This window comes from Mastomys coucha, unplaced genomic scaffold (genome assembly GCF_008632895.1).
Source record: "Mastomys coucha isolate ucsf_1 unplaced genomic scaffold, UCSF_Mcou_1 pScaffold22, whole genome shotgun sequence".
NCBI classification, from domain to species: Eukaryota; Metazoa; Chordata; class Mammalia; order Rodentia; family Muridae; genus Mastomys; species Mastomys coucha.
In genome coordinates this window covers 168,979,700-168,991,547 of record NW_022196905.1, presented here as the reverse complement: position 1 = coordinate 168,991,547, position 11,848 = coordinate 168,979,700, and the positions used below count along the sequence as shown (strand labels likewise).

The 11,848-nt window shown below is 37.8% G+C and overlaps 1 protein-coding gene across 5 annotated transcripts in view; it reads right to left on the bottom strand.

Moving 5' to 3' along the window:
* LOC116069094 (POTE ankyrin domain family member A-like) overlaps positions 1-11,848 on the bottom strand; it is a 106,826-nt gene that overhangs the window by 37,945 nt on the left and 57,033 nt on the right. For 2 of the 5 annotated variants that reach the window (XM_031339449.1, XM_031339448.1), the window contains exons 19-23: positions 10,072-10,145; positions 7,734-7,827; positions 5,425-5,453; positions 5,267-5,345; positions 1,538-1,605 (exon numbers count right to left, since the gene is read on the bottom strand). In XM_031339449.1, the coding sequence (XP_031195309.1) occupies positions 1,538-1,605; positions 5,267-5,345; positions 5,425-5,453; positions 7,734-7,827; positions 10,072-10,145 (344 nt within the window). The remainder of the gene's footprint in view (positions 1-1,537; positions 1,606-5,266; positions 5,346-5,424; positions 5,454-7,733; positions 7,828-10,071; positions 10,146-11,848) is intronic. The other 3 variants (XR_004109832.1, XR_004109834.1, XR_004109833.1) reach the window with 3 other exon arrangements.

The window sequence follows — 11,848 nt, the reverse complement described above, 5'->3', positions numbered from 1 at the left end:
CGTGAAGGGAATATTCCATCCTGCTTTGGTGAGAACCACAAAGTTCCAATCTAAATGATCTATAGATATGGACCACTGCTCTCTCCGCTCACAGGCCCTCTTGCCTAGAGTTTATCACGGCTCTTTTATATGTTTCCTTATATGACAATGTAATCCTCACAGTCTTAAAGATAATTTCCTTGGGGTCCATGGAGGCTCACGGAGACTGACCCCCCCAACCAAAGAGCGTGCAGGGACTGGACCTTGGCCCCCTACACATTTGTGGCAGACTTGCAACTTGTCTTCCATGTGGGTCCTCTAACAGTTGGAGTGGAGGCTGTCTGAATCATTTGCCTGCCTTTGGATCTCCTTCCCCTAACTAGACTGCCTGGCTGGGACTCACTGGGAGAGCATATGCTAAGACCTATGGCAACTGGATGTCCCAGGGTGGGGCGGTACCCAAGGGGGACTTTTCCTTGTCTAAGGAGAAGGGGAAGGATTTGTGTGTGGGGCGGGGGATTTGGAAGAGAGGAGGGACTGCTGCCATGATCGGGAAGTAAAGTGAATGAATGAATTAATTAATTAATGCAAAAAAATTATAAAAAAAAGAGATAATTTCTGAGCAAGCATTTGAGTCTCACTCTGATACACACACGGAACACAACACTTATCATCATTCTGTCTATTCATTTCACTTCTTTTCTTCGTGAGGAATTCCACATGTAATGTTCATTAATTACTTTGACAGTTGTGCTCGTACACTGTAGGATATAAACTCATTGTCTATGTTCACCATTAAACAGCTTAGTGCTTGATATTCTGGGACTAGAAATTATTGAACATAAAATGTCAGCAGGATGCAAAGCACCATTTGCTGCATCTCAATAGCATGTTCGGCTAAAATTCATACGTTATAAATCCATATAATGGCATGCACTTGTGTAAATATTCAAGGCTATCTACAGCCACTATATATTGTAATGACAGATAAAGTCAGTGTACTACAGTACTATATATGATGAATTTATTTACTGCAAATTTTTAATTTAATTGCAGAGCACCAAAGTCTCCAGTCTGGAAGGAATCACTGTCTTTATAGCTAATTGTATTAATTATACATGTGTATTCTCCCCTACAACAGAGACAAATAAGAACACTTGTGACTAAAATATGTAAGTGAAGCTTTTTCCTTGGCAGTCCCGATTGGTAATAAGCAACATTAAACTTTGAATCACTAGAAAGGTTAGCTCTTTAGAATGAATCAAATTCTGAGGTTATGACTCTGACATTGTTCATAATTTCTACTACATAATCCTAAGTGTCAAATACGGTGTAACTTTTTAATATCACAAATCATGAAAAACATTTTAAGAATCTAAAAGTATACTTTAACTTAACTTACACCAGTCTCCTTAAATACTTAGGAAAGTGTTAAAACTGAAAATTAACAATCCATTGCCTCTCCAGGACAAGGAGAATGGTACTTTCATATAGTTCCTGGTACATAGTTTAACAAAGAAAATGTTCTTTAAAGGCTTTAATTCAAATATGCATGTACCTGTCTTTGCATATTTCTGCTATCACACCATTCTTGTTCTCCTTCTGATATGCTTGTAGTTGGTTCTGCTGTAATAGAATTAGTTTAAAACCTATTTTTAAAGTTTTATAAAATGATAGTTTTGTAACCCACCCCAAAATCATCCCACTCCTAAGGCTCAGGGAACAACAGTGCAGGAGGGATAAGAAAAGTTAAGAGCCAGAGGATGAGGCACTTCGCTGTTAGACTGTGTCTTGTCATCAGATGCCACATCAACATGGCTGCCTGAATATGAGCTGAACAAGGATGACACCACTGAACCTGCCAAACTGGACAGAGGAAAGCCATCAGGCTTCAACCCTACACAAAGCACTACAGGCGATGAGGAACGCTCAAGTAGGAGAGATGATTTTCCTGAGGGTAAGGCACACAACCCTGAAAACATACATACAAGTAAGTCATAAATATCATTGTACAGACCAAACATACTCATATATGTATATGCATGCAATACCAATTAGTGAGAAACAAGACTATAAAATTGAAGGGTAATAGGGTCAGATATACAAGAGATTTGGGAGGAAGCAAAAGGAGAAAGTTTGCAATTACATTATACTCTAAAAAGTAAAATAAAATTTAAAATTCAAATATATATTTACCAATGAAGAACATACGTGCAAAACACCAAAAGCCTCTATACATAGCATAGACTCAGGGCAGAAGTTGTCAGGCTCAAGGTGTGCACAAATCTCGTGGGACACTGCACATAGTCCACTAACTGAACTCGAAAAGAACACATTTCATAAGCAACACTGAAAAGCCCATGAAATCAAGGAAGTCATACTGGATACTGTCCTCTGCCTTGTCAGAATACCACTGCAAGCACAAGCTAGGCATTTTCTCCAGTTGTTACACTTACCATTCAATATTATGTTTTGTGAAAATCTTAATCACTAACATCCAAAACCACTATGTCCAGATTTTGACAAGGTTATCTTCTTCTTCTAAAATGCAGTGCAAAATATAGAAAGTCTTCCTTGATATGGTTCTCTTTTTCTAGATGAAAATGTGTTGTTTTCCTTAGGGTTACCTTAGACTTTGTTGACTGCAACATTTCCTTACAATTAAGTATAAAATGTGGTTTCACATACCAGACCCTTTTGCTCCGAACTTGGTGAAAATTTTGGACTTAAATTTTGTCAACTCTATCTTGGCATCATGTTTACTCAATAATCACTTGTTGAATGCCTACTCTTGTAATTGATAATGTTTAAGTAAATGTTTCAGAGAAAGACTTTCAGAAATGATGGCTGGTTGCAATCCTACGGAGTGGCTTAAGCACACAAAGAAATCCTGCATAGGACAGAAAAACATGAGTGCATCAAATGTTTAGCAATCGAGTTAGTGGCAGATGTAGCATACTATAATAAATGAAGAACAGAGGAGACACTGCCAGCCAGCCAGTAATATTAGGCATGATGATATCTGTAAGAAACAAGATGTTGGCCACAAGAAAAGGATCAGATGAAATTTTGAGTATACAAACTTTGCTTAATTTTAAAATGTATGGCCATTAATGATAAAACTAAAGTTGTTAAGATAGTTCACTCTAAATGCAGGTAGAAGGACTATATATGAATAAGAAAGAATAAAATGATCCAACCCTAAGCATAGAGAATATTTTCAGGTATAGTCTATTCAAGTATTAAAGAATATGACAGAAAATATTTTATTGAATGGGTATAAGTATGAATATAATACCATGCAACCATATTCTCATCATTATGTGCATCAAATGAGATAGAAATGAACTGCACATAGTGACTGGGTTATTTGTTTAATTTGGCTTCCTTTTCTCTTTTACAAATTCCTGGCTCAGAAACTAATTAAGGAGCTTTCAGAAGTACCCTACTCTTGGTATGTACTGGGCCTATCAAGAAAGAGTTAAGGGGGCTGGAGAGATGGCTCAGGGGGTAAGAGCACTGACTGCTCTTCCAAAGGTCCTGAGTTCAAATCCCAACAACCACATGCTGGCTCACAACCACTCATAATGAGATCTGACGCCCTCTTCTGATGCGTCTGAAGACAGCTACAGTGAATTACGCCAGAGCGAACGGGGCCAGAACGAGCAGGCCGGAGCGAGCAGGCTGGCAGAGGTCCTGAGTTCAATTCCCAGCAGCCACACACATGATGGCTCACGGCCATCTGTACAGCTACAGTGTCCTCAAACACATTAAATAAATAAATAAAATATTTTTAAAAAAGAAAAAGAAAAAGTTAAGAACAGTATTTTGAACCTTGGTTCCAATCCTATGAGAATTTAAAATAGTCTACTTAAGTGGATGCATAGTATATAAATAACAACCACAAGTGCACACAAGGTAAGCACAATAAGAAAAGATAGGTGCTGCAGAGATGCTTCAGTGGTTTAAAGTGTTTGCTAATCAGAGCCAAAAACTGGGGTTTGGTTCCCAGCACCCACAACCATCTGATACACTAGATCCCAAGGATCTGACGTCCTTTTCTGATCTCCATGGCCATGCACACATATATCTACACATACATGTAAGCAAACACTAATACACACAAACTTAAGCTTTAAAAATAATACAAAATATAAGAGAAGATAAATATATGAACCCGGATTTTGAGCTTGTACGACCTCTTATTAGAGATCTTCTACAATACAGGTTGGGGTTTCTATGTGTTAGGAAAATAGATCTTATCAAGTTATGCTATATGAATTCTTGCTACAGACCTTCTGCCATGATAGACTAAAGGCACCGAATTAATCGGTATATTATGCACACTCTGGATTCCCCCACACTACTGGTTTCATAGGAAGTGCCTGGTGCAACATCCCAGACAGCTGAACACATGTGTGAAGCACTGCAACCCCACTCCAGCAACACACAAACTTTGGAAACATTTTGGTCTGTCATAACTGACCCTAAGTAATCTCTGAGGACCGTGGGGATACAGAACTGAAACCGCTGCTAAGACTTAAAACTAATCTCTGTATGTGTGTTGGGGGCCTCATATCAGCTGGTGTATGTATGCTGCCTGTTTGGTGGTCCAGTGTTTGAGAGATCTTGGGAGTCTAGATTAATTGAGACTGCTGGTCCTCCTACAGGATCGTCCTTCTCCTCAGCTTCTTTCAGCCTTCCCTTATTCAAAACAGGGGTCAGCTGCTTCTGTCCATTGGTTGGGTTCAAATATCTACATCTTGACTCTTTCAGCTGCTTGTGGGGTCTTCCAGAGTGTGGTCATGCTAGGTCCCTTTTTGTGAGCACTCCACCAACACATATACAGTAGAGAACTGCCAGGTCTGTGTTCATTCAGAGATGATGCACCTAACCCAGAGACTGGAGGCCCCAGGGAGTTCAGAGGTCAGGTGGAGCCAGGGGTGGGGATATCCACATGGAGATAGGGGGGTGGGGAGGAAGTATGGGATATGGAACAGTCAGAGGGTGGACGGAGAGGGGGGAATAAAATATGGAGTGTAAAAATATTAATGAATTAACTAATAAATTAAAAGATAAAAAATAAAATTGGGAAAAAACTAATCTCTAATCCCTAACCCATCGTTTATAATTTCTGAATATTTTCAAGCTAAAAATAATGTTTACAATTATTTTCATTATTTATACTAAATCCTTCAATGAAATTATAGGAACAAAGGCATAAAAATGAGAAGGAACTTGTTCGAGTATTTTGAACTAGTCAGTCATAACTTATGGCGAACCTCACCTGTGAGGAAGGGTTTCCCAGGCTTTGCTGCTGATGCTCTGTGTGGAGAAGGATCCTCTTCAGTTGTAGGCTGTATGGGCTTAGAAAGAAAATACAGTATTTCATACATCTCATGCAATGAAGTTAAGGATTTAAGACAAAAATAGTAGACAGATTACCTTCCACTGAAGTTGTTGTTCAGGGGAATCTGTAATGCCAAAGAGACATATGATCAATTTTACATAAATATGCTAGAATCTACTGTACTTTCGTGTAAGATTAGTATTAAAAAAGTAGTCTTTGTTTTTATCTTTGGATGTGGTTACTTTAGGTTTCCATATTGATAGAATTTTAGTTTGCATGCTCTTAGTCTAGTTATGAATATTGGTGTAAATCCCCTGAAAACCCATTACTATAGCATTAAACATAAGTGTTTTCTTATGAAAGAAAGTTTTCTGAGTTGATAGGGTTAGAATTCACTTACACAGGCACATTCCATATCAGCATACACATGCATGTGTTTTGTTTTGTTTTGTTTTCAGGACTGCATGTCTGTATTTTTCTTCTCTAGTTTGCACATCCTAAATATTTCAGTTGATTATTGAGGAGGCATGTGAACCTAAGCTACAAATAATTCACAAGAAGTACTAAAATAGAGTTGTCCAAAGAATAACTACAAGTTTCGTTTTAATATTTGAATGTGATGCAGTCTCTCATTTCTTTATCACTTGCCTTAAGTTTACATTTTCCTTCTATGACAATGACAATGTGCATAACTTTTTTCAAAATGTATTCTAGGTTAATAGTCTTTAAACTTTTCTCTTACATTCTTTTGACGGTCAAGGTCCTTTCCTCTCTGTGACTGCATTTGTACAATTAGGAGATAAGCCTTCTTGAAATACTTAGATACAATGAAATTATTAACCCACACACTGCACAGAATTATGTGTTGTCTGACCTCACTGTGTTCCTTTCCCTTTGGCTAGTAGCCCGCTCAGGAAGAAGAGCAACATTGAGGTTCTCCTTTACTTCTGTCCTATTGTAAACTGTTATACAATAGACCCTTTTAATTCCTTAAAGAGGAGCAAATGCAATTGTGTTTTGAATATGAAATGTTCCTCATAGGCTTGTGATTTTAAACACTTTAGAGATACTGGTTTTTGGAAGATTATACACCATTTAGCAAGGGAAGCCTTGCTGGAGGAGGGCTTTGAGATTTTATAGCCAGATCTCACGTGAGTGACATCCTCTCTCTCTCTCTCTCTCTCTCTCTCTCTCTCTCTCTCTCTCTCTCTCTCTCTCTCTCTCTCTCTCTCTTCTCTCTCTCTCTTTCTCTCTCTCTCTCCTCCCATCAGGATTAGCCTGGTTCCTGCTCCTGTCTCTGGGCCTTCTTTGCCTGGTTCCATGTCCCTCTCACTGTGATTTAGCTTGTCCCTCTGGAATTAAAAGTCAAAACAAATCTGTTCTCCCTTAAGTTGTTTTCATTGCGACACTTCCTCACCATAACAGAAAAGAAAATAACACAGAAATTGGTACCAAGAGTGAGTTCATTGCTGTGGTAAACCTGTATGATTTGGGGAGTGCTTGGCTTTTGTTTTCTCGGAGAAAGGTAGATAATTGTTAACTTAGGGAAGAAAAAGTCATTGAATATTGTAAAAGGAGCCTAATATGCTATTCTATTAAAACCTCAGAAGACAGTAATGCTGAGAAGAACTTGGGCAGTAGAGACATGGCTCGTGGGGGTTTTGAGGTGAATAAGGACTCTATCAGAAACTGGGATAAAGGCCATTTGTGTCATACCTTGACAACGAGGTCTTCTCCATTCTGTCAGTATCCTGAGAATTTTCAGGAGGTTAAACTAAAAAGTAATGGACTAATTTCTTTGGTAGAGGAAACTTCAAAATAGTCCAACACTGGGATTGTGGCATGGTTACTCTTATACATGTCTCTAATGAAACAAGGCAATAAGTGCACAAGAAACTTTAAAAATATGTTTATTTTGGAAAGGAAAATAACACAAAAAAGCTCTACAGTTGTAGCCCAGTGGAGGGAGGAAGGAAGGAAGGAGAAAGAGAGAGGAAGAAAAAAGAAAGAAAGAATAAAGAAACAATACAAAGGAAAAAAAAGGTTACAATCGTTAAAGATACTATTGTCCTTTAAAAGAAGCCTTATATGAAACCGGGCCAATCTCAAACCTCTGCCCTCTTGAGTGCTGGGATTACAGGCCTGAACCACCATGTCAAATTCAAATAAAGTTTTTTATAAAACGGAGTGGTTAGAGCTGGAGAGATGCTCAGCAGTCAAGAGCACCGACTGCTCTTCCAGAGGTCCTGAGTTCAGTTCCCAACAACCACATGGTGACTCACAGCCATCTGTAATGGGATCTTATGCCCTCTTCTGGTGGTGTACTCATAAGCATTAAATAAATAAATAAATAAATAAATAAATAAATAAATAAATCTTTTTTTAAAAAAAATGAAGTGATTACCTTCCTCTTGGCCTTCTGCAGAATTTTCTCTAGTTTTATCATTAGCCATGGATAAATATTCAATGTCCTTTGGTTGAGGTTGTTTGAATGCAGCCTGATAAAATTAGCATCAGTAATGAGTTACCTAGAGATTTTCTGTTTCCTATCCTTTATTGTTTTAAGGATGTTATTTACAATACAACTGGCAAGTAGTGAAAATTAAGAAGAAGAAGAAATACCTCATATGTGTCTTCCAAATACAGAGTATGTTGTATTTTCTTAGGCTCTCTGACTGTGTAAACAAGCCAGGGAAGTCCACAGTAGTATAGTCAGGGGGAGAAGGGTGGCCAAGGTGCATACTTTAATGAAAAATTAGTTTCTGAATACCTAAATATTATTTACTCCTCAGGAAACTGTGAGGACTTTTGCAATAATCACTTTTTAATCTGTTAGGGGAATTTGCAATAACACTGGGCTAAATGTTTCAAACATTTCCAATGGTGTAAGTATCTTAAAAATAAATCTAAGAGGCTTCAAAGCACGTGCTGTTGAATACAAACAAAATGTTATCATAGAGGCTCCCTTCGGGACTAAAGACATAGATATTTTATAATAAATCTTTCTATGGAAAAGATCAGTTATATAAAATGGTGAAAATGTAAAAAAAAAAAAAACAATTTAGGATATATTTGAGTAACATGTAAATACTATTCAAGGTGGTAGTGTACGCGTGCCTCTCACATTAAAGAAAATACAAAAACTATAACAAGCATTAATTAAAAGTAGAGGCATAAAAACCTTTCTTCAAAGTGCATGAGACATGCCAGCTTCTTATTTACACATTTTACTTTTGATGTACTATAAGCTGAAAGGTGACCGTGACAATGGTACTATTTCTTCATGCTTCCTGGCCAGTGTGGAATTTGAGTCCCAGTTGGGTTACAGGTATGACCTGCTGTTGTCCTTTTTTCATATGCTCTCTGATGTCATTCCCCAAGGCCCCTTCTTTGTCCTTTTGTCAGCAACCTCAGTTACATCACAAAACATATTGGAATAAATTTTTCCCTGTCACTACCACACCCAACCTAAACGCAAACCCTTTCAATTTACCATGACATGGAGCCTTCACAGAAAACATCCAGACCATTTTCCTATTATTTGCTGTTTTGCTCTTAAGACTACCGTCTTCTACCATATTCCTGCCCCTCATTCCCACCCTTACCTAATACCCTGGCACTTACTTAACACTGAATAATTTCAAATTATTTGAAGTCCAAATAATTGAAAGGTATTCAAAGAGGCAGCCAACACTAATGGCTATATCACAGCAGCATGAGGCTCTCGATGGCTTTGTATAAATTAGAAACCATATGGCGACACATGTGTGTACTATGCTGATTCCTGGAACACTTTAATGCCAAGAAAGTCAGTGGGCAACATGTTTACCATACTATACGGTTTTATTTGTTGAAACAGATGTAAGATTTAATGCATTATAGCAGAACAGCACAGGTTCCATTCTAGAAGGTGTGATTTCTTTTTTTTTTTTTACCTAAATTTATAATTTATATTTAGAACTTCAAACTCAAACAGCAATTAATGTAACTTTTGCTATACTTAGGATATTCCAGATATAATTAAACAACTAAATTGTGTGTGCGTGTGTGTGTGTGTATGTAGATATACTGTGTGTGTATGTGTATATATACATATATAGAGAGAGAGGGGGAGGACCAGGAGGTAAATTACCAGGCAAGCCAGTCAACATATTTTTCAAAAAATATATGCTGGTCCCAAGATATTTGGGGATACCAGCCGGTTAACATGCACTGGTGTGGCTCACTTCTTTTCTACCACAATAGATGCTGAAGATAGAGAACGAAAGGAAGACTTGAAACTTAAAGCTTTGAAGTAGACAAGTGTTTCAAATGTGAGTTGAAGGCAACTTTTGAGTAACTGGGGATGACAGTACATAAACACGAAATAAATTCGATAGCAAGCCCAGTGATATCATTCATAATTTTGCCTGTTTGGTCAAAAGCATCACAACTGCTCAATCTGTTTAACGTGTAAGGAGCGTGTAGGGTTGGAATGCAAAGATGATGAAGAAAATGTGGAATTAAATCCAAAGATAAAGTTTTTCTTAAGCTTTGTAACTTATAAGGTGTTATATGTTACAAAAATTCTGAGAGAATAATAAAGTATTAAATCATAATAAAAGTTTTAGAGTAAATTTTTAAGTTGTGATCTATTGCTTCTCAAGGGCAGACTGAAGGAACTTGGCATGTTCTATAATATAGTATATCAGTTACCAAAATAAAAATCTTAAACAGAGATTGAAATGTAAATACTTATGTACCACTCTCTGATTCTTCTCGTGGTCATCAGGGCATTTCTGATCTTCCACCGATGTCACTTTTACAGATGATTCTGCTGACAAACCCATATAGTTTATTAAAATACTCAGAAAACTTTTTGAATAATAGTCAAAGTGCCTATGGAATATTCAAGGTAATGCAAACTGAATTTTTAGTTTCTTAGTTAAAAACTTCAATTAAGATTAAGGTGATTTGGATATTTCCTGCTATAGGAAGTCCATGTAATTACAAACAGCTTCACCATATCACATACACACAATCAGCAGAAGACAATGATCCCTTAAAGCCAAGCATGCGTACTAAAGCCCACTTCCAATTTTTCTACCAGACATGCATGAACACATTTACAGGAACAAAACTAAAAAGCATGTGGAATCAAACAAAACCGTATTGAAATACATTCTCTACTTTGTAAGTGTAGCTTGAGTGGTTAATTTGCTGTTTTCATTAATTACTATCCCTTCCAAGCCTCATTCTGTGAACGCCCTGCTCCCTAAATCTGAATCTTTATTTTGTTTGATGCTTATAGAAACTTCTTTTATCACTTAAGACTCAGCATAATATTTAAAAAATCCCTCTATTATTGTTATGTTTTGTAGTAAAATATAATTTGATTTCAGTAGTATGTTGGTGCCACTTTTCTTCATATATCACCACTTTCTCATGGACTAGAGAACAGTTTTAACTTTAATTTGTTTTACTCAATAATTGTTTATGTAGTTCTCTGTAAAAGCTGGCCCTGGAATTTAAAAGTCATAAGCAAAAGTTTAATGGATGGGCTTCAGAAAATCAAGCCTGGTTTGACCCTTTAAAGGTAAGCTTAGGAAGAGTGGGGACAGGGAAGAATAAGACTTTGAAAATCAGTAGTAAAAGATACTGTTAAATGACAAATGTATCTGTGTTAGAATAAGAAGAAAATAAGTTGGAGATCTTCAGTTGTTTTGTCAGATCAAGGGAATTAAAACTAAAGGGCTAGGGAAGAGGATATCAAAGATTTATGTAAACCCTAAATATTCTTGCCCAAGAATATTTTTAAAAATTCTTTCTATTCATTATTTTAACTTAGATAATTATAATTGTAAATGTGATGACAAGATCAATGTTAAAAGCTGTAAATGTGGCCATGTGGTGGTAGTGCATGTCTTTAATCCCAAACTCAGGAGGCAGTGACAGGTGGGACTCAGTGAGTTCAAGGCCAGCCTGGTCTACAAAGTGGGTTCCAGGACAGCCAGGGCTGTTACACAGAGAAACCCTGTCTCTAAACTTTTAAAAAAAAAAAAACAAACAGGGTCTGAGCAGACCTTGGATGCAAGCTCTGCAGCCAGTCCCACAACACCCAGAGGAAGCTCCACTCCCATGCCCTCTGACACTCTCAAGATCAGAGATGAGGAGGACCCAACTCTGTCTCAAAACTGGCAGTAACTGGGACCTGCAGGACCAGGCACACAGGAACTCTGACAGCAGAGTGGCTCGGGTTCCTTCCAGTCTCTCTGGGTTGGTGTCCTGAACAGACCTTGAGCCCAGGATCCACAGCCAGACCCACAACACCCAGAGGAAGCTGCTGCACTCCCAAGTGCTCTAACAAGCCCAGGGTCACAGGATCTCAGAATCACAGAATCATAGAGACAGCCTGACTCTGAGGAGTTCTGATATAACCAGGATCACAGGAAGGACTGATTCCAGTCAGATCTAGCAAGGGCAGGTAGCACTAGAGATAACCAGATGGCCGGGGGCAAGTGTAAGAAAATAAACAACACA